Source organism: Spinacia oleracea, chromosome 3 (genome assembly GCF_020520425.1).
Source record: "Spinacia oleracea cultivar Varoflay chromosome 3, BTI_SOV_V1, whole genome shotgun sequence".
NCBI classification, from domain to species: Eukaryota; Viridiplantae; Streptophyta; class Magnoliopsida; order Caryophyllales; family Amaranthaceae; genus Spinacia; species Spinacia oleracea.
In genome coordinates this window covers 11,637,529-11,660,406 of record NC_079489.1, presented here as the reverse complement: position 1 = coordinate 11,660,406, position 22,878 = coordinate 11,637,529, and the positions used below count along the sequence as shown (strand labels likewise).

Here is a 22,878-nt window from a genome sequence, read left to right as displayed (position 1 = left end):
TGTAGTATAGAGGATATCAAGAGTGATAGGAACTTGTATACTTGGAATAACAAACAACAAGGAGCAGCTAGAGTCTTTTCTAAATTAGATAGAGTACTGGCTAATCCAACTTGGCGGGATTCTTATTCTTCTGCAAAAGTGTGTTTTATGAGTGAAGGTGAGTTTGATCACTCTTCTGGTTTGATTACTATGTACCCAAGAGATATAAGGGGTAGGAAGCCTTTCAAATACTTCACTATGTGGAAGTCTTCCCCTAGTTTTATAGACATTGTTCAGTCCTATGTTCAGGTCAATGGGAGTAAAATGTTTGTTTATTAGTCACAAGATTGAAGAAAGTTAAAGAAGCTTTGAAGGAACTCATTACGAATGGATTTTCAGATGTTCATGCAGCAGATTTAAAAGCATATCAGTCCATGATTGCTTCTCAAGAAGCCATGCACCTTTCCTTCTAATCAGACTCTTGTTGATCAAGAGTTAAATGCTATCCAGGTGTATAAGATCCAACATCACGCTTACTTATATTTTTTGAAGCAGAAAGCAACGATTGACTGGATTAAAGTTGGAGATGAGAACACTGCTTTATTTTATCAGAGTATCAAAAGTAGGAATGTTCAAACCATGTGTACAATATACATGACATGGATGGAGTATGGAGAGATACTCCTACAACTGTTCAGATTCTTTTTTGGATTACAATGTGTCTCTTCTTGGAAAGACTCAGGAACATAGGAAATCAGTGATAAATTGGGTTGTTCATGATGGTCCACTGGTTACAATCCAACACAGAGCAATCTTAAATGTTCAGTATACCAGAGAGGAGGTCAAACAAGATCTTTTCTCTATTCCTGGTGTCAAAGCTCCTGATCTTGATGGTTTTGGTTCTTTTTTCTACAGAGATGCTTGGCATATTGTAGGGAATGATGTACTTGATGTTGTGTTGGATATTCTTAATCATGTTAAGTTCTTAAAGGAGCTGAACCATACTGTTATCGCTTTAATTCCTAAGACTAAATGTAACGCCCCTACCTCTAATTCAGTAATTAAAGCATAATTAGCAGCGGAATTAACCTAATTGGTCAGGGCATTACCTACCGTAACTTTCTTTTCGGAAATTACAAGGCAGACATCAATCATAAGCCTTTTAAATGCTCCAAAATATATAATAATCCTTTATATTACCAAAATGAAAGTACATAACTTACTAAAAGTCTTTAATTAAAACTTATTAAACTATTAGAACCGAAAACATAAACTAGGTGGATAATATTAAAGTGAAACTCCTCGCCACTACTCGTGTCCATCATTCCCCGCAGTACCTAAAACGGAAAACAAAACGGTGAGCCGAAAACTCAGTAACGAACTATTCTAGCAGCGTAAATTCATTTCAATTCATTTATTTAATAACACAGGGAGAATAGAATAAGTAAAACATTTAATAAAACATCATATTCACTTCATTCATAAACTTTGCAATTTAACATGCTAGTTGTCGGCAAGTACGAACCGTGAAGGAATTCTCCACTAGGCCTGGGCCTTGAGCCTGGGCTCATCATCGTAACATGGGCCTGGGCCCTGAGCCTGGGCTCATAAACCATGGGAGCCTGGGCTCGTAATCCATGGGTGGACAGGTGTCCGTGGTGCATGCATGACCTATAGATAGGAAGATGGTAGTTTATATACCGCCAGACAAACTAGGTTTTTCACTTTCATTTTATCATGTTTTATGTAATTTTACCAAGCCTTGGCTTGTATTTCAATTCGAAATAACATAACTCATTTAGCTCATAAAACATCATTTTGATCCTGGGATCAATAAACATATCATTTCTTTCAAAGCATTGCATAAACATAATTTTATGAGAAAACTCAATCAATTCATATTATAATAAACAATTCAAACGAATCATATTTCATCCCACAATCCATAAAACACATCAAAACATTTAATTCATAAATTCAACCATAACGTCATAATTTCATAATACATTTATAAGGGGATTGCGGGTACTAGCAATAGCCGTTACCTCAATTTCGCGATTGACTAGGCTTTTCTCTAACCTTGATTATCGTCCTTCCTGAGCTCCGAGTCCGATTTTTCTTCTTTTTATATTAGAATAGATATAGCAAGGTTAATAAGTAAAATTAATAATAGTGAATACATGTATAGAAAATATTTATATTTATTAAGAACTATATATTCTTTTTAAAGGAAAAAGAGAGGGAATATGTATACTAGTTTCATGCTTAGGTTTTATAAACTAAAACACGGTAGTAATCTAAAAGGATAAAGTTATAACTTCATTTAAACACTAAAGCTTTGTAAAATTGGTTTAAACAATTTTAATTAGACACTAAACTTTGTAAACCAACTCGATTAAGCAATATAACTTGAATAAAGGCTTACCCAAAAAGATTGAAGTTGGGCCACTCTTAGCACTTAGTTAATGGGCTGACTTTACAAAGAAACAAAGTTCCAAATGGAACTTGCTTCCCGACATTTTTGGAGCGCCAGCAACGGAACAAAGAGCCGCACGAAGGAAAAGAGAAAAGAGAAAAGAGAAGGTGGCGGCTACTAGTTGGCTTCACGAGAGTAAGGTGGTCGGATACCTGAGCGAAGCTGGGTGGAAGCGGTATGCCGACAGCAACGCCAGTGACAGTTGCGGTGGTTTCCGGCAGAATGGGGCGGCAGTGGTGGTTAATGTGGTGGTTTTGGTAATTTTCCAGAAATTTATCTTGTTTAAGAGGGTTTTAATGGTGGTTTAGAAATTGAAGGTCAATCTGAATTGTATTGTTTCTGGGATGATTGAGCAGCTATTTATAGGAGCAATGGTGCTCCATGGATGCAACAACTCAGATTGTTGGTAGAGACAAGTGTAAGAGTTTTGAGTTAACAAATTGGTGATTAGGATTAGCTAGTCTAGTTTTAGGTAAATAGGTTTGATGAATTAGCAAGAGAATTGATTATGGTAGAGACACATAGACAATCATGGATATGAGGTTCATGGATATGGTGACACGGAAGAGGGAGAAGAAGGGGATTTTGAGAACCTGGTTTTCAATTCCTTTGACTCTAACATGGCATTTTGGTAATTATATGATTTTAGTTTTTTTTTTTTTTTTTTCTGAAAATTTGCTAATAAAATTAAGTTTTAACATAAATTCACAAAACCTGAAAATAATATTTACCATTAAAACATTTAAAGTTTTCAAAATAAAATATTCATTAATCCTGAGAAAGCTTAATTAGAAAGGCTAATTAAAATAATTAGCATAATTAATCAAGTTTAAAAATCTGGGGTATTACACTAAATGTCCAAAAAATGTTAGTGAATTCATACCCATCACCTGTTGTAATACCCTGTACAAGTGCATTACTAAAGTGATTTGTGGGAGATTGAGGTTGATTCTTCCTGACTTGATCTTGGGGATCCAGGTGGGTTTATTCATGGAAGATACAATGTTAACAACATTATGGTTGTTCAGGATCTTGTGAAGCATTATAGGAGGAAAATAGTAAAGCCTTGTTGTTTAATGAAAGTGGTTTTGCAAAAGGCTTATGATACGGATTTTTCATGAAATACCCCTGAGGTTTAAGTTTATTCACCAAATACCCTCGTAGTTCCGGTTATTCACTAAATACCTCTTAGGTTTCATTTTCTTGCATTAAATACCCTTAATGACCCTTAGAGTTTAACAATGTTAACTAGACGTTAGTGTACTATTACTATTATTCCCCTACAAAACCCCTGCAATTTCTTCTTCTGAAACCCTAAAACCCTCTTCTTCTTTTTCTCTTTCCTCAAACCCATTAATTCCATTGTCCAGAAGAAGATTACCCACATTTCGATGCAATTTCCAAAACCGTCGGAAATTGATGAATGGCGACCTTCACATTTCTAAACTCGACCCAATTCAAATCGTCCCCAATTCTCGCAGATTTCAAATGTCTTCAAATCAGGAGAATTTCTACGAGTTTTCGAAGAAGGTTTGCCTTTTCTATTTCCCTGAAACTAAAGCTCTTGCTGAGAGAATCGCTGCTCAATCTGACGCAATTCAACTTCGTAGCATCTCTTGGAGGTACATCTATGATTAATTGATACTAATCGGGATTCAGCAATTGATACTCTCGTTTAATTACTGCCATTTTTTGGTTCTTGGGTCGAGTTTTATTGGGACTTTTTATTTAGGGTTATGTTAGTTATCAAATGTTGGTAACAATTTGGGATTTTTTTATAGTTTGTGTCGATTTATATTTTGAAATACTAGGTTTTTTGGACGGAAATCGTTTTTTTTATCTGAAATTATTCGAGCACTCATGTAATGTTTGTGTCGATTTATTTTTGGTTTAGGATTATGTTTTCTATGTGTTCTTTTTGCCGATAGATTGAGATTTTTGAGTTTCTGTGGTGGATTTGAGTTACTAATAATGATTATGCTAGTTTTGTTTGGTTTACTATTTTAACTCCTTTTGATAGTCTACCTATGTTATGTTTGTACAGATGTGGTCAATGCTAGATATATTGTGTTTAGCGGGGTTCTTAGTATTTCTACAGTGTTGTGGGAAATTTGACTTATGAAATCCATTGTATTGTTGATCATCGTATTGCTGAATGTTTATTATAATTTTGGTAGCTCATTGATTGTGTTTTTTTATGTTTATCATAATTGTGAAATTGCCAAGTGACTTGTTGATGAAGGGACTAGCAAGTCTAGTTCAATTTTCTTCAAAGAAATACGTCACTAATTTGTTGAACCTAATGATCCAAGAAATCATGTGATTATGTCTAACATATATGCACAAGCTGGACAATGGGACGGAGTTTCAAGGGTGAGAAGATTGATGATTGATAGAGGTATTAAGAAAAGCATAGCATGTAGCTGGATTAAAGTGAAAAATGAAGTTCATGCTTTCCTCTCTGGAGATACTTCACATCCAACATGTGATGCTATATATGCAGAGTTGGAGAGATTGACAGGACTGATAACAGATGCGGGGTATGCTCCAACTACTAGGAAAATATTCCATGATGTTGAGGATGGCGAGAAGACTGGCATGGTTTGTAGTCATAGTGAAAGGCTAGCAATTGCTTTTGGACTTATCAACAGTCAACCTGGAACTACGCTTCTTATAAGGCTAAGGTCTTCTTGAGATTTTACTAGATAGATTTTCACTTTGTTTTAAAGGTTGTTTAACATTAGAAGGCATTTGGTGATATTCATCTCGCTCTCTTTGATCCAGTGGATGTTGTTTGTTAGGTCGTGTTATTCTTCTTAGATTGGTTCGATTTATAGAAATCAGTAGTTTGGTTTTTGTTGTTAGGGGCAAATACACACTTGTTACCTGTATTATAGTTACACCCTAAATTCCAAGATTTAAGTCAATAACACTACACAGATAACCAGATAAACCACTCTCAATCATTTTACGTGCTCTCAAAGCATGGACAATTTGAATCGTTGGTTTTCTTACTAACTTATGGAATGAAACTCTATCTCCATTTGGTGTTCTAAGGGTCACACTTTGCCTCGAACAATTAAGGTTAGCTTCATACTTAGTCAACCAATTCATTCCCAAGATTACATCAAACTCAGATAGGTTTAAAGCTACTAAGTCTGCTAGAAACTCTACTTTTTGTATTACAATGGGACAATCTCTATACATGGTTCTACATTTCACAATTTCTCCACTAGGAAGGGAAACACTCATAGCATGAAAGTCACAACATGGTTTCAAACTTAAACATTTAGCAAACAATGGTGAAATAAAGGAATGTGAAGCTCCAGAATCAAAAAGAACATGGGCAGGTAACGAATGGATAGAAAAGGTACCGGTGATAACATTATCATCCTCATCTGCTTCATCTTGTCTCATCACAAAAACTCTTCCAGTTGGCGGTGGTCGAGGTGGGATGCGGTTTGAACCTGAGGCGTTGTTGTTACGACCACGATCGTTGTTAGTTGGAACTGGTCCTCTCATGGTTGGTGTCACTTGATTTGGGCAATCTCTGACGTAATGATCATGGCTTCCACATCGATAGCAAGCATTCGTGCCAACACGACATTCACTCTCAACATGACTCCTTTTCCCACATTTGGCACATCCTTGCGACCCGATTGTTCCTTCCTTGAAATCCTTGTCCCCTATTATTTCCTTGATTACCATCATTCCTCCTTTGATTTCCCTGGTAACTTTGGTTAGCCTTCTTTGCTCCTCCTTGGCTTTGGTTATCATTTCTCCTTTTATACCCAACATTCTTCGCTTCTCGAAGTAGTACCACTCGCTCCACATTAGCTGCAATATCAACCATATCCTGGTATGAAGTAAACCTTTGAGTGGACAACCTATCCTGGTACTTAAGGTGCAGACCTCGCTTGAAACGGTTCATCCTGGACTGTTCTGTCGACACCAAGTCTGGTGCAAACCTTGACAACTCCATGAACTTATTTGCGTATTCCAGCACGCTCATTGTTCCTTGTTGCAGGTGGAGAAATTCATCTTCTTTTTGTTTCCTCAAGGATGGTGGATAAAACTTGTCTCTCATTAACTTTTGTAGCTCGTTCCAACCAAATCCAGGCCCATTCTTTCGTTCCTTGTTAACTTTCCACCATAATCCTGCTTGACCCGTCAAGTAGAACACTGCGAAATCAACTCTCCATTTCTCAGGGCATTGCAGGGTTTCAAACAACTGATCAATGCGACTTATCCAATCCTCGAACTCAACTGGATCGGGCTTCCCATCATAGGATGGTGGGTTGAGTGACGAAAAGTTTTTGAACATCGTTGCGCTCTCGTTCCCACTAACATCTTTCTTTTTCCGAGAATCATGGACTAATTCGGCCAACATTGCACTCACATTTTCCAATCGTTCCATCCTTTCCTCGTGGCCATTAACATGGACATACTCCTCGTGAGTAATGTCGTTATCATCGTGAACATGATGCTCGTTGCGAGCTCCGTTGGTAACATCGTTGATAGCATCGATGGTCGACATTCTGCATAACATATCTTATCAGGTTGAAGCGAAATAATAATATAAAATAAACCCTTTGATCCCGTTCCTACACTCACACTCATATTCATTTTAACTTAGCAGGATTTTAGAAAATTCTTTTTAACTCATTCCTTAAAATTCTTTACTTAAAGCCTAATAAATTTTATTCGTGCGAAAACCCGTAAGGTTTAGCACTTATGGTCCAGAACCTTTGCTCTGATACCAAACTGTAACACCCCGACTTCTAATTCAATTATTAAAGCATAATCAGCAGCGGAATTAACCTAATTGGTTGGGGCATTACCTGCCGTAACTCCCTCTTGGGAATTACGAGGCAACAATCAATCATAAGATATTAAATCCCAAAAAGATTAGTATAATAATCTTTTATATTACCAAAATAAAGGTGCATAAATTACTAAAAGTCTTTAATTAAACTATTAAAACTTAAAACATAAACTAGGTGGGAATTATTAAAGTGAAATCCTCGCCACTACTCGTTCCCATCGATCCCAGCGGTACCTAAAACAGAAAACAAAATAACGGTGAGCCGAAGACTCAGTAACGAACTATTCTAGCAACGTAAATTCATTTCAATTCATTTTATTTAATAACACAGGGAGAATAGAATAATGTAAAACATTTTATAAAGTCCTTTATTTAATTCATTCATAACTTTAGGGTGCACATGCTAGTCGTGGCAAGTATGACATGGTGGAACGTCTTCCACGATGGACCGCTGTCCATAAACATGGGGCCTTGGCCCGAAAACATGAGAGTCTTGGCTCAATGGGCGGATGCCCCATGGGTACATGCATGACCGAGAATCGTAACCTGTGAACATATACTGCCAAACGGACTAGGAATTTTACTTTCATTTATCATGTTTCGTTTAATTTTACATTTTAGTCTTTTTACTTCAGTTGAAGTAACATAATTCCTTTGGATCATAAGATCAAACATCATTTCTTTCCTGGTTTCTTATAAACAACATTTTATAAGAAATTCAATCAATCATCATAGCATTTTATAATCAATCATAAAATAAGGAATAATTCCATCAAATCATATTATAATAAATTATTCAATAAAATCATATTTCATTTCCCGCAATTCATAAAACATGTCAAAACATTCATTTAATAAATCAATCATACGTTGTAATTTCATAATCACATTTATAAGGGAATTGCGGGTACTAGCAATAGCCGTTACCTTAATTCCGCGACTTTGCTAAGGGATTTTCGTTGGTTCGTTCGTCCTGAGCTCCGAGTCCAATAAAATAGTAAATAATTGAATTAGTACTAGATCGATAAATAATTTAAAATCAATACTTTATAATCAATAAATTTTATAAGTAACGTATTTTGTAAATAATGAATTTTAATGAAAATATACTTTTCGAAAATATTATTAATCGGAATTTCAATTGAAATATATATATATATATATATATATATATATATATATATATATATATATATATATATATATATATATATATATATATATATATATATATATATATAAAATTAATTCATAAATCGTTTTTCATGAGTATTATTTAAATTCTATATTTGCTAAATAAAGCTTGTACTTTACTCTATTAAAATCGATAATTAAACCTAAAAAGTAATAATAACAATTTACTAGTAACTAATTAGATTATAAAAATTTGTTAAAACATGAAAATTAGTAATTAAGAAATCTAAAAATAACAATTCAGTTTTTAACTCACCAAGGCCCAATTTGAAATGGCCCAATCCTTAAATTGGGTTTTAAGGAGAATAAAACCAAAGTTTTAAAATTGAAACCTTGTTTTGGGTTTTCTGGGAAAGAAGTACACGAGCAGGGGAAGGAGGGAGAACAGAAGCAGAGCACGGAGGAGGAAAGAGAGGGGGAAGGAGAGGGTGGTCAGGCTAGGCGGCTGAGCGGAGCAGCACCGCGAACCCGCGCCGGAGGCGACGGTGTGGGTGGTGGTTAACAGCGATGACTCAAGGAGGGAGGAAAAGGGGGTGCGCGAACAGGGGAGTCGAAGAGAAAGGGGGTGATTTTGGGCGGAGGCAGGGCGGTTCAAGGTGGATGTGGAGGCGGGACTTACTACTGAGGTGGTGATGTGGTTGCGGTGTGATAGCGGTGTGGTGCTGGTGGCGCAGCGAGCAAGAAAGGGGGTAAGACAGGGGACGGGGCAGGGGAGTGCGAAGAGAGCAGGGACGAGGGGTGGAGTGTACGGTGGTGCTGGGGGCGACGATGGTCAGGGTGGTTGAGGTGGTTGTGAGAATGGTGGTGCACGGTGGTGGCTGCGGTGGTGGCAGACGGTGGTTGATGGTGGTTGGTTGGGTTGAATCACCAAAAATTGAAATTGAAATTGTGTTTTGTTTGTTGTTGAAATTCCACCTTAATTTTTCTGAATTTGTACATGAGAATTGTGTTGAACAAGCTAGGAATTGTGCTTGGGGTCCAAGCATTTGCATTTGGACTGAAATGTGGGAAAGAAGGAAGTATTGACTTCCTGGTTTGAGCGTGGGGAGCAAGAAAATAAAGCTGACATCTTCATTTTTTTTTTTTTTTTTTTTATAAATTCACAATATTTGGCAAAAATTCAGAATTTGTAATAAAATGTTTAATTAAAATAATTCCTTAAAAATAAATAAATTATCGTTAACGAAAATAAATAATTTCAGTTTATAAATTTATCGTTTAAAATAATTCGTAAAAACGATTAAAATAACGAAATTCGATTATTCGTAATTTAATTAAAACGAAATTAAGTTAAGAAATATTTTCAATTTTAATAAATCGAATTTAAAATTTCGGGGTATTACATTCTTACCCCCTTAGAAAAAGTTTCGTCCTCGAAACTGGAGCTCAGTCGAACTAGCCATTCTTAGAATCATATAATTCATACTTAATCGTTTTATTCGCTATACAAACATGGCGGAATAACATTATAACATAATCATTCAAATAACATATTAACATGCATACATCTTATCGTTTCTAAACGAATAACTGGGGATATTTCGCTCTCATTTGCGCTTCGACTTCCCATGTAGCTTCAGATGTCAAGTGATTGGCCCACAAGACTTTAACCATTGGAATTATTTTGCTTCTAAGCCGTTTCTCTCTTCGTTCTAGAATTTCAATTGGTTTCTCCTCGTAAGTCAAATCATTTCGCAATAACAAGGGTTCGTGCGTAATCACATGGCTAGGATCAGGAACATATTTTCTTAACATCGACACGTGGAACACATTATGCACCTTCTCCAAGTCGGTTGGTAAAGCTAGTCGATATGCTACTGCACCTACTCTTTCTAGTATCTCATATGGCCCGATGTATCTTGGGCTCAACTTTCCTGTTTGACCAAATCTCATTATTCCTTTTGTTGGCGAAATTTTCAAAAAATACGTGATCTCCAACCTCAAACTCTAGAGGTCTTCTTCGTTGGTCTGCATAACTCTTTTGCCTACTTTGCGCTGCCATCATTCTTGATTGGATTAAACGAATCTTGTCAGTAGTTTCTTGAATCAATTCTGGTCCTATAACACGTGCCTCATCGATATCACTCCAACATAATGGTGTTCGACATTTCCTTCCATAAAGTGCTTCGTACGGTGCCATACCAATAGTGGCCTGATAACTGTTGTTGTACGAAAATTCAACCATAGGCAGAAACTTTTCCCACGTTCCTTGAAAATCCAAAACACAAGATCTCAACATATCCTCAACAATTTGGTTAGTGCGTTCTGTTTGTCCATCAGTCGTTGGGTGAAATGCGGTACTGAAGTTAAGTTTCGTCCCAAGAGCTTTCTGCAATTCTTTCCAATAGGTTGATTGATACCTCGTATCACGATCAGAAACGATCGAACTAGGCACTCCATGCAACCGCACAATGGTGTTCACATAAAGTTCAGCAAGTTGATCCAAACTCGAATTGTTCTTCATGGCTAAGAAATGCGCTGACTTTGTTAATCGATCAACAATGACCCAAATAGCATTCATTCCCTTGGTTGATCTTGGTAAACCTATGATAAAATCCATTGAAAATGAATCCCATTTCCATTCGGGCACATCCAGAGGTTGCAACAACCCTGCTGGTCTTTGATGCTCGATCTTGATTCTCTGACACGTCAAACATTTAGCCACATACTCTGCCACTTCTTGCTTCATGTTGCTCCACCAATACACTTGCCTTAAATCCTTATACATCTTATTTCCTCTAGGGTGAATCGAGTATGGTGAACTATGAGCCTCTTCCAAAACTCTCTTTTTCAACTTCTCATCATTTGGCACACATAATCTTCCCTGAAACCCCAACGTGCCATCTTCTTGAATGACAAAACCAGGTGACTTCCCATTTTCCACTTCACTCCTTATTCTTTCTAATTGCAAGTCCTTACATTGTGCTTCCTTAATTTCATCAATCAAAGTTGGCTTCATTACCAACACATTCAAACAAGGGTTTCCTTTCATGGTAAACTCAATTTCCATCTTTTGTAGATCATCTTGGTTGTCTCGGGAGAAAGTTAGGATAGAATTTAGGTGAGACTTCCGACTTAATGCATCTGCAACAACGTTAGCCTTTCCGGGATGATATTGAATATCAAGATCGTAATCTTTAAGAAGTTCTAACCACCTACGTTGTCTCATGTTGAGTTCTTTTTGGGTGAAAATATACTTAAGACTCTTATGGTCGGTGAAAATTTGACACGAAACTCCATACAAATAATGTCTCCAAATCTTAAGGGCGAAAACAACAGCTGCAAGTTCGAGGTCATGGGTAGGGTAATTTTGTTCATGGACTTTGAGTTGGCGTGAAGCATAAGCTATAACTTTTCCGTTTTGCATTAAGACACATCCTAACCCATTCTTAGAAGCATCACTATAGATTACAAATCCGTCGGTTCCAGATAGAAGGGTAAGAATAGGGGCAGTGGTGAGACGTTTCTTAAGTTCTTGAAATGCACATTCACAATCACCATTCCACACAAATTTGGTATTCTTTCTAACTAATCGGGTTATGGGTAAGGCAACCTTAGAAAAATCTTGAACGAATCTTCGATAGTATCCAGCTAAACCCATAAAACTCCTTACTTCAGGTACATTAGTTGGTCTAGGCCATTCCACAATTGCTTTTATTTTCTCAGGATCAACAGATACACCTTTCTCAGAGATAATATGACCTAAAAATGATATTTCCTTAAGCCAGAATTCACATTTCGACAACTTATCATATAACTGGTTTTCAATCAACATATCTAACACTTTTCTCAGATGCTCCTCGTGTTCCTCATTACTCTTAGAATATACCAAAATATCATCAATGAAAACAACTACAAACTTATCAAGGTATGGTTTAAAAATTCGGTTCATCAAATCCATAAATACAGCTGGCGCATTGGTTAACCCAAAAGGCATCACAACAAACTCATAGTGACCATATCTAGTTCTAAAGGCTGTCTTTGGAATATCCTCAGGTTTAATTCGAAGTTGATGGTAACCTGACCTCAAATCAATCTTAGAAAACACTTTTGCTCCTCGTAGTTGGTCAAACAAATCATCAATACGAGGTAAAGGATACTTATTCTTAATGGTAATCTTGTTTAACTCTCGATAATCTATGCATAACCTCATAGTTCCGTCCTTTTTCTTCACGAACAAGACAGGAGCTCCCCAGGGTGAAACACTAGGTCGAATATATCCTTTTTCAAGTAACTCATCTAATTGTTTCTTTAATTCTTGTAACTCAGCTGGTGCCATTCTATATGGTGCCTTAGAAATAGGGGTGGATCCTGGAATTAATTCAATGCTGAAATCCAATTCTCTTGGTGGGGGCATACTAGGTATTTCTTCTGGAAAAACATGGGGGTACTCACAAACAAAAGGTATGTCGGTAAAGGAAGGTCCAGAGGTATTTAAGTCAATAACACTACACAGATAACCAGATAAACCACTCTCAATCATTTTACGTGCTCTCAAAGCATGGACAATTTGAATCGTTGGTTTTCTTACTAACTTATGGAATGAAACTCTATCTCCATTTGGTGTTCGAAGGGTCACACTTTGCCTCGAACAATTAAGGTTAGCTTCATACTTAGTCAACCAATTCATTCCCAAGATTACATCAAACTCAGATAGGTTAAAAGCTACTAAGTCTGCTAGAAACTCTACTTTTTCTATTACAATGGGACAATCTCTATACATGGTTCTACATTTCACAATTTCTCCACTAGGAAGGGAAACACTCATAGCATGAAAGTCACAACATGGTTTCAAACATAAACATTTAGCAAACAATGGTGAAATAAAGGAATGTGAAGCTCCAGAATCAAAAAGAACATGGGCAGGTAACGAATGGATAGAAAAGGTACCGGTGATAACATTATCATCCTCATCTGCTTCATCTTGTCTCATCACAAAAACTCTTCCAGTTGGCGGTGGTCGAGGTGGGTTGCGGTTTGAACCTGAGGCGTTGTTGTTACGACCACGATCGTTGTTAGTTGGAACTGGTCCTCTCATGGTTGGCGTCACTTGATTTGGGCAATCTCTGACGTAATGATCATGTCTTCCACATCGATAGCAAGAATTCGTGCCAACACGACATTCACTCTCAACATGACTCCTTTTCCCACATTTGGCACATCCTTGCGACCGATTGTTCCTTCCTTGAAATCCTTGTCCGCTATTATTTCCTTAATTACCATCATTCCTCCTTTGATTTCCCTGGTAACTTTGGTTAGGCTTCTTTGCTCCTCCTTGGCTTTGGTTATCATTTCTCCTTTTATACCCAACATTCTTCGCTTCTCGAAGTAGTACCACTCGCTCCACATTAGCTGCAATATCAACCATATCCTGGTATGAAGTAAACCTTTGAGTGGACAACCTATCCTGGTACTTAAGGTGCAGACCTCGCTCGAAACGGTTCATCCTGGACTGTTCTGTCGACACCAAGTCTGGTGCAAACCTTGACAACTCCATGAACTTATTTGCGTATTCCAGCACGCTCATTGTTCCTTGTTGCAGGTGGAGAAATTCATCTTCTTTTTGTTTCCTCAAGGATGGTGGATAAAACTTGTCTCTCATTAACTTTTGTAGCTCGTTCCAACCAAATCCAGGCCCATTCTTTCGTTCCTTGTTAACTTTCCACCATAATCCTACTTGACCCGTCAAGTAGAACACTGCGAAATCAACTCTCCATTTCTCAGGGCATTGCAGGGTTTCAAACAACTGATCAATGTGACTTATCCAATCCTCGAACTCAACTGGATCGGGCTTCCCATCATAGGATGGTGGGTTGAGTGACGAAAAGTTTTTGAACATCGTTGCGCTCTCGTTCCCACTAACATCTTTCTTTTTCCGAGAATCATGGACTAATTCGGCCAACATTGCACTCACATTTTCCAATCGTTCCATCCTTTCCTCGTGGCCATTAACATGGACATACTCCTCGTGAGTAATGTCGTTATCATCGTGAACATGATGCTCGTTGCGAGCTCCGTTGGTAACATCGTTGATAGCATCGATGGTCGACATTCTGCATAACATATCTTATCAGGTTGAAGCGAAATAATAATATAAAATAAACCCTTTGATCCCGTTCCTACACTCACACTCATATTCATTTTAACTTAGCAGGATTTTAGAAAATTCTTTTTAACTCATTCCTTAAAATTCTTTACTTAAAGCCTAATGAATTTTATTCGTGCGAAAACCCGTAAGGTTTAGCACTTATGGTCCAGAACCTTTGCTCTGATACCAAACTGTAACACCCCGACTTCTAATTCAATTATTAAAGCATAATCAGCAGCGGAATTAACCTAATTGGTTGGGGCATTACCTGCCGTAACTCCCTCTTGGGAATTACGAGGCAACAATCAATCATAAGATATTAAATCCCAAAAAGATTAGTATAATAATCTTTTATATTACCAAAATAAAGGTGCATAAATTACTAAAAGTATTTAATTAAACTATTAAAACTTAAAACATAAACTAGGTGGGAATTATTAAAGTGAAATCCTCGCCACTACTCGTTCCCATCAATCACAGCGGTACCTAAAACAGAAAACAAAATAACGGTGAGCCGAAGACTCAGTAACGAACTATTCTAGCAACGTAAATTCATTTCAATTCATTTTATTTAATAACACAGGGAGAATAGAATAATGTAAAACATTTTATAAAGTCCTCTATTTAATTCATTCATAACTTTAGGGTGCACATGCTTGTCGTGGCAAGTATGACATGGTGGAACGTCTTCCACGATGGACCGCTGTCCATAAACATGGGGCCTTGGCCCGAAAACATGAGAGCCTTGGCTCAATGGGCGGATGACCCATGGGTACATGCATGACCGAGAATCGTAACCTGTGAACATGTACTGCCAAACGGACTAGGAATTTCACTTTCATTTATCATGTTTCGTTTAATTTTACATTTTAGTCTTTTTACTTCAGTTGAAGTAACATAATTCCTTTGGATCATAAGATCAAACATCCTTTCTTTCCAGGTTTCTTATAAACAGCATTTTATAAGAAATTCAATCAATCATCATAGCATTTTATAATCAATCATAAAATAAGGAATAATTCCATCAAATCATATTATAATAAATTATTCAATAAAATCATATTTCATTTCCCGCAATTCATAAAACATGTCAAAACATTCATTTAATAAATCAATCATACGTTGTAATTTCATAATCACATTTATAAGGGAATTGCGGGTACTAGCAATAGCCGTTACCTTAATTCCGCGACTTTGCTAAGGGATTTTCGTTGGTTCGTTCGTCCTGAGCTCCGAGTCCAATAAAATAGTAAATAATTGAATTAGTACTAGATCGATAAATAATTTAAAATCAATACTTTATAATCAATAAATTTTATAAGTAACGTATTTTGTAAATAATGAATTTTAATGAAAATATACTTTTCGAAAATATTATTAATCGGAATTTCAATCGAAATATATATATATATATATATATATATATATATATATATATATATATATATATATATATAATTAATTCATAAATCGTTTTTCATGAGTATTATTTAAATTCTATATTTGCTAAATAAAGCTTGGACTTTACTCTATTAAAATCGATAATTAAACCTAAAAAGTAATAATAACAATTTACTAGTAACTAATTAGATTATAAAAATTTGTTAAAACATGAAAATTAGTAATTAAGAAATCTAAAAATAACAATTCAGTTTTTAACTCACCAAGGCCCAATTTGAAATGGCCCAATCCTTAAATTGGGTTTTAAGGAGAATAAAACCAAAGTTTTAAAATTGAAACCTTGTTTTGGGTTTTCTGGGAAAGAAGTACACGAGCAGGGGAAGGAGGGAGAACAGAAGCAGAGCACGGAGGAGGAAAGAGAGGGGGAAGGAGAGGGTGGTCAGGCTAGGCGGCTGAGCGGAGCAGCACCGCGAACCCGCGCCGGAGGCGACGGTGTGGGTGGTGGTTGACAGCGACGACTCAAGGAGGGAGGAAAAGGGGGTGCGCGAACAGGGGAGTCGAAGAGAAAGGGGGTGATTTTGGGCGGAGGCAGGGCGGTTCAAGGTGGATGTGGAGGCGGGACTTACTACTGAGGTGGTGATGTGGTTGCGGTGTGATAGCGGTGTGGTGCTGGTGGCGCAGCGAGCAAGAAAGGGGGTAAGACAGGGGAGGGGGCAGGGGAGTGCGAAGAGAGCATGGACGAGGGGTGGAGTGTACGGTGGTGCTGGGGGCGACGATGGTCAGGGTGGTTGAGGTGGTTGTGATAATGGTGGTGCACGGTGGTGGCTGCGGTGGTGGCAGACGGTGGTTGATGGTGGTTGGTTGGGTTGAATCACCAAAAATTGAAATTGTGTTTTGTTTGTTGTTGAAATTCCACCTTAATTTTTCTGAATTTGTACATGAGAATTGTGTTGAACAAGCTAGGAATTATGCTTGGGGTCCAAGCATTTGCATTTGGACTGAAATGTGGGAAGGAAGGAAGTATTGACTTCCTGGTTTGAGCGTGGGGAGCAAGAAAATAAAGCTGACATCTTCATTTTTTTTTTTTTTTTTTTTTTTATAAATTCACAATATTTGGCAAAAATTCAGAATTTGTAATAAAATGTTTAATTAAAATAATTCCTTAAAAATAAATAAATTATCGTTAACGAAAATAAATAATTTCAGTTTATAAATTTATCGTTTAAAATAATTCGTAAAAACGATTAAAATAACGAAATTCGATTATTCGTAATTTAATTAAAACGAAATTAAGTTAAGAAATATTTTCAATTTTAATAAATCGAATTTAAAATTTCGGGGTATTACAAATTCGCTTATGATACTATGTATTGGAATTTTCTTCAGGAAATGTTGACTAATTTGTTGGGATTCCCTGTTTCCTTGGTGAAGATGATTATGGAATGTGTCACTACTCCTATGTTCTCTCTGATAATTAATGGTACAATGCATGGGTTTTTCAAGTTTAACATATGCCTAAGGCAAGGAGATCCAATGTCTCCTCTATATATTGTTTGTCACCTATATGGAATATCTGTCTAGAATTCTTCGCAGAATGAGTAATATGCCGTAGTTTCAGTTTCATCTGAGGTGTAAGGAGATCAAGCTTACTCATATGTGCTCCGCAGATGATCTGATTCTTTGATGTAAGGGAGAGTATGCTTTAATTAATTTGTTGTCGTAAGCTTTCAAATTGTTCTCTAGCTCTTCTGGGTTGGTGGAAAACAATCAGAAATCTTCCATCCATTGTCATGAAATGGTTGAGTCTGATGTAATTAGAGTGGTGAATTCTTCTGGTTTTGCTAGGAGTTCCGTGCCTTTCAAGTATTTAGGATTCCCTATTTGCTCTAAGAAGATCATTGCAGCTCAATGTGGCGTGCTAGTAATAAAATGACAGCCTGAATTAAGGTATGGAGTATTAAAAATCTCTCTTATACTGCTAGAGTGCAATTGATCAATTCTATTATGCTTAGCCTGCACATGTATTGGTCTCAAATTTACATCCTCCCTAAAAGTGTGATGCATGATATTGCTAAAAAATTTAGAGCTTTTTTGTGGAGTGGTCAAGCCTATAGTACTAGCCCAAGTAATATTGCTTAGGAGAAGGTGTGTTGTGATAAACAAGCTGTAGGTTTAGGATTCAGGGATGTGATCCTATGGAACACTTCCAATATGGGTAAGTATGTGTGGGCTATTACTACTAAACAAGATAATGTGTGGATTAAGTGGGTTAATTCTGTGTATGTACAGGATGGGGATTGGTGGGAGTACCAACCTAAAGCTTCTTCTAGTTGGTGCTAGAGGAAGATTTGTGCTACAAAAGATCAGTTGAAGTAGATTTATTCGCAAGCTGAGTTGTGTGGTATGTTGCATTATTCTGTAAAACAGGTGTATCTGAAGCTTCCAGGCATTAGGCATGTGGTTCATTGGGATACAATATATAGTGTGGACAGGTTAAGTACCCCAAAGCATAGATTTATATGTTGGCTTGTTGTTCAACAAAGGCTGCAAACCACTGCTAAATTAGCAAGGATTGGTATTAGTCCCTCTCCTACGTGCTTGTTGTGTGGTCAAGCAAATGCAGTACACGAGCACCTCTTTTTTAATTGTCATTACATCAGTAAATGTATCAAATATCTTACAGTCTGTATGGGGATACAGACGAATAGTTCTACTCTGCAAACTATCATCAGTTGTATTAGTCATAGAAGGTACTCTAAGTTCAGAAGATTGGTCTGTTACTGCAGGGGTGGCAGCTCTGGTGTATCTTGTGTGGAGAAGCAGAAATAGTATCTTTTGGAAGCATTCAGTTCCCGCAATTCAGTATGTAATGTCTAATTTTAAACAAATTATAAGGAGTAGAATTCTGGTTTTTATGCCTAAGAAAGTTAGTAAGAAAGATCACTTGTGATTCTTAGCTTTGTGAGTTGTATAACTGTAGTTTGTTGTTTTTTTCAGTTCTTGTTTGAGGAGGTCCAACCTAGTTGGTTGGTCTCTGCTTGAGTTGATTTAGGTTGTATCTGTTTTGGTGATTAATATTATTCTTACTTGCTTACTGAAAAAAAATATTTAAGGACCATCAAATGAGATGTTGCTCAAAGTAACATCTCAAGACCTTAAACCCTATTTTTTTTTTGGGAGAAACTTTAAACCCCATTTAAAGTGGTGGTCAAACAACTCTAATTATCTCTAAGATTTCTAAATGGATTATAAACATAAGTCAAGAGATGCTAAAAACAACGACAACTAACAAAAAAATAAAAAACATAACAATAACCGGGAATAAGAATAAGACAATAAAAACTTCCCATTAATTAAAATCCTTGTATTTAAATTATTTCTTTATTTAGTAAACAATTTTTTCAAGCACTGAGCGATATTGACTTATTAATTTCTTAAAAATAATAATTAAAACCAGAGTTTGGATAAGAGCTTTTAACAACAAACTAAGCTAGTAAATTAGTGGTTTCGATGTAGAATTTGTAGTGTAACAATAAGAATTAAACAATTTCAAATCAAATTATATAAGCATGAGTCACGTTGTTTCGCATAAGTTCGTATCTAATGCACAAATTCTCCAGATCCCCTTAAGATGCCATCCGAAATGCACCTAAGACTGGTTCAACATCTCACTCTCATCCTTAACTCTATGGTATAAAACTTATTTGGAATCTTATTTTGTAAAATTTTGATCTTTATTGTAGTACCACAGAAGACACATCTCTGTTTATCAATGTTCATATTTTCTTCCAGAAAATAACTTAAACACAGCTAACCGTTTTTTTTTCAAGTCCCTAGTGTATGTATTGTTGAAAATGATGACCATGTCCACGTCTGTTGACCCATCTACTATTTTGAAGGGTTACCTTGTTGAAGCTAGCCCTTTAGTTTATGCAAATCCAAAAATTATGTTAAACAAAGGTGAGAAAATCACGATTATGAACTGTGGGTAATTTATCATTTATGGATCACTAGCTATAGCTTTATTATCTTGTTAGGAAGCCATAGTTCGTTTGATGGAGCATATGTTTAAAGGTTTGCTTTTTATATACTTTGGTAATTTTCTAAACGAATTTAATGATCATTAACTTTAATACTAAAGGTTTGTATACGTTTAATTATTACAACCTTATAAAATTTTAGTAAAGAAATTCATTTAGTTAACATATCCATAATCTATGTAAAAATAATATGACCAAAAGAAACGTATGAATCTTCATGTCTGTCTATAACCACTATTGGCCTAGCCACCCTCTATTACGATCCCATCTATTTAAGACATGCCTATGAACTCTAATTTTGAATATTAATCTAGGTTATTCATTAGAACAAGTGTATGTACAACATGCTTCTGGAACTTGCTAATCTTAAAAATCAGTAACTCATCTACACAAATGCATACAAGAAAATTCTAGAAACTAAGAGCACCAATATTTGAACATACTAGATAATATACTTCTCTTGGACTCTCATGTCAAAAATCCCCCCTATACCAGTATACCCTATTTGCTAGTCTATTTAGATATAGATAATTCATCCTTTATTTATGTTGATTTTTTTTTTTTTGTCAGATGACCGTCCCTGATAATTTGTAACCTAACGCAAATAAGTCTATTAAAAAGAAAATATTGACTCAAAGCATCACTTAGTATCTATTTTTACTCCTTACTTTGTTTGCGTTAGATATATCATTATGTCATCTACTTATTACTATGTTGGAGTTAGATGCGCGGTATAATCTCAAAATTGCATTTTGTACCCGTTTGGTTCATACATGCTCTTTGTACATATAATTTAATGTTAATATTTTAATTTACACATCACTATTTCCCCTCGAATTATCTTAAATCTAGTCTTATACGTAACACGAGGATTTCTTTCTTCTGAGAGTAAACCTAATAGCTTAGCAAATGTACTGTGGCCTTAACGAAACCCATTTGATTCATTTGAACATCATAATAGTAAGAATTTTGATTTACACCCAATCATCAAATACATGGAAGGAAACCTACTTGGTCAAAGTAATTATTGGTGAAACCTACTTTTTTTTTTAGGGAAATTGGTGAAACCTACTTGAAACTGAGTGAAACCTTAAAAACAAAGTAAAGAACTTGAAGTAGTGGAAGAAAATTCGACAATGGAGATGAAAATAAAAAAGAAAAAAGAAAACCCCAAAGAGATTTGGAGAATCGGTTATGTTTGAGGAGGGTCTTGAAAAGTTCAATAAGCAAGCAAGTTGAACCAACTTTTTACGAAAAGTTGATTTAATTAAATGGTAAGTTCAAAAATTTCTCAAACGTCAAGAATCCTTATTTATTTAAAAAATCATAGGTATATTAGTCATTTTACTTAGTAACTCCTAAATAACGGAGGAAGTATTATAGACTTCAGTTTTGCATATAAGGGGCACTTTGTTCATATTAAAAAAATATGTAAGTTTCAGGTTCCATATGTTTAGATAAGTTCGGATAATTTACAATCAATCTAATAAGTTCAATAAGTTCCAAACAAGTCTAATAAGTTTCAATATTATTATAATTATTACTAAACTAGTTTTTAGCCCGTGCGATGCACATGTTAATTTAATTGCTTTTTTGTGTTTTATTCTTGCAGTCCAATTTTTTTTAATTGACTGATTTGAAGCACAATTACAAGGTTAACTAGTTTTTGGGCCCGGGCGATGCCCCGGGTTACTACATTAATGACATTCATATTTACTTATATTTTTTTTTGCAATGATTACATGAACACATGTAATAGCTTAGTGGTAAAGGTTTTATTGTTTAAAGTCAAGGTCACGGGTTCAAATCTTATGAAACCATGTTTGATATTTTTTTTAATGTGTATGAAGATTACATTGAGCAAACCACCCATAAGAAGAGCGTCACGTGTCACATAAACTTTCTTTTAAACGCCTTTTAATATATAGTATAGACGTGTATTTATAAAATATCAAATTCAAATAATACGGAATAATAATTGTTTCTTATAATTTTTGTAATTGGATGATATACATTTTTTGATGCAAAAGATAAATAGTAAATTAATCATACGAAGCAAAATCCTATTTTAGAAAAGTACAGAGTAACATTTAAATATTTAATAATTTTATAGGATCCCATTTAAACAAATAATAGATTTTTTTTGTTGATTTGAGTTCTCAAGGTAGGAATTCGTAAAATTTTAAAAAACTAATCATATAAGTTAAGCCTCGGTGTCAAGGGGAACATTAAACAAATTTGTTTTAGTTTATTATTTTTTTGTTTCGTTGGACAACTATGTGGTGCTAAGCTTAAGCTTTTCACAAGGTAAAACCTACACTTCTACTTTAAGCTCCTAACATAGTAATGTTACTGCATGAAAGGAAATAAATTAATAAATGCATACTATATAGATAAGTAGTAATATACACACATATTTATCGAATTGAAATGAAAAAACTTCAGATGTAGTATGTGATCCATACGTTGTTTGCTAGCCGACGAACAACTATAAATTACCTCAACCAATTGGCTGACAACACATCATAGAACCAATGGTTAATAACTAGATACCTAGATATTTTAACTTCATCGCTTAACTAATTCTATATAATATCAAGATAATATAAAACACAACTTTTACAAAATTTTGAATTCAAGTTAAACTAAAATTTAATACCAATTCCACTTGATACTATAATAAAGAGCTACGTAAAAAAAAAAAAAAAAAAAAAAAAGCGCTTTGCAGAGTATTAAAATTAATATATTTGGCATTAAATTAGATGTTAAATATAGATGATAACAACAAATTGAACTATAATACATCAAATCAAAATATGTAAAAGTAAATACATATATATTCAACAAAGATCAATCAATAAAGATCGAAATAACA

The 22,878-nt window shown here is 35.5% G+C and overlaps 1 protein-coding gene and 1 long non-coding RNA gene across 4 annotated transcripts; one reads left to right on the top strand and one right to left on the bottom strand.

Moving 5' to 3' along the window:
* Nucleotides 1-1,156: 1,156 nt before the first annotated feature.
* On the bottom strand, nt 1,157-3,090 carry LOC110788881 (uncharacterized). Its single transcript, XR_002533468.2, has 3 exons — nt 2,405-3,090; nt 2,025-2,100; nt 1,157-1,316 (listed from the first exon to the last, which is right to left on the bottom strand). It is a non-coding gene; the product is annotated as an uncharacterized lncRNA (long non-coding RNA).
* Nucleotides 3,091-3,592: 502 nt separating this feature from the next.
* LOC130470661 (pentatricopeptide repeat-containing protein At1g25360-like) lies at nt 3,593-5,316 on the top strand. 3 transcript variants are annotated; one of them, XM_056841188.1, is made up of 3 exons: nt 3,593-4,077; nt 4,768-4,853; nt 4,959-5,316. In XM_056841188.1, the coding sequence occupies exons 1-3, from the start codon at nt 3,875-3,877 to the stop codon at nt 5,147-5,149; spliced, it is 480 nt and encodes a 159-aa protein (XP_056697166.1). In that variant the 5' UTR covers nt 3,593-3,874; the 3' UTR covers nt 5,150-5,316. The 3 variants fall into 3 exon arrangements, with proteins under 3 accessions (XP_056697166.1, XP_056697165.1, XP_056697164.1); XM_056841187.1 differs by having other exon boundaries at nt 4,803-5,316; XM_056841186.1 differs by having other exon boundaries at nt 4,768-5,316.
* Nucleotides 5,317-22,878: the final 17,562 nt, after the last annotated feature.

What these genes read in the sequence shown, in the direction of transcription:
- LOC130470661 (XM_056841186.1), top strand. Translation starts at nt 3,875, where the DNA reads ATGAATGGCGACCTTCACATTTCTAAACTCGACCCAATTCAAATCGTC. An exon ending in CTTCGTAGCATCTCTTGGAG is followed by an intron (nt 4,078 to 4,767) that starts GTACATCTATGA and finishes TAATGATCCAAG; the next exon opens with AAATCATGTGATTATGTCTA.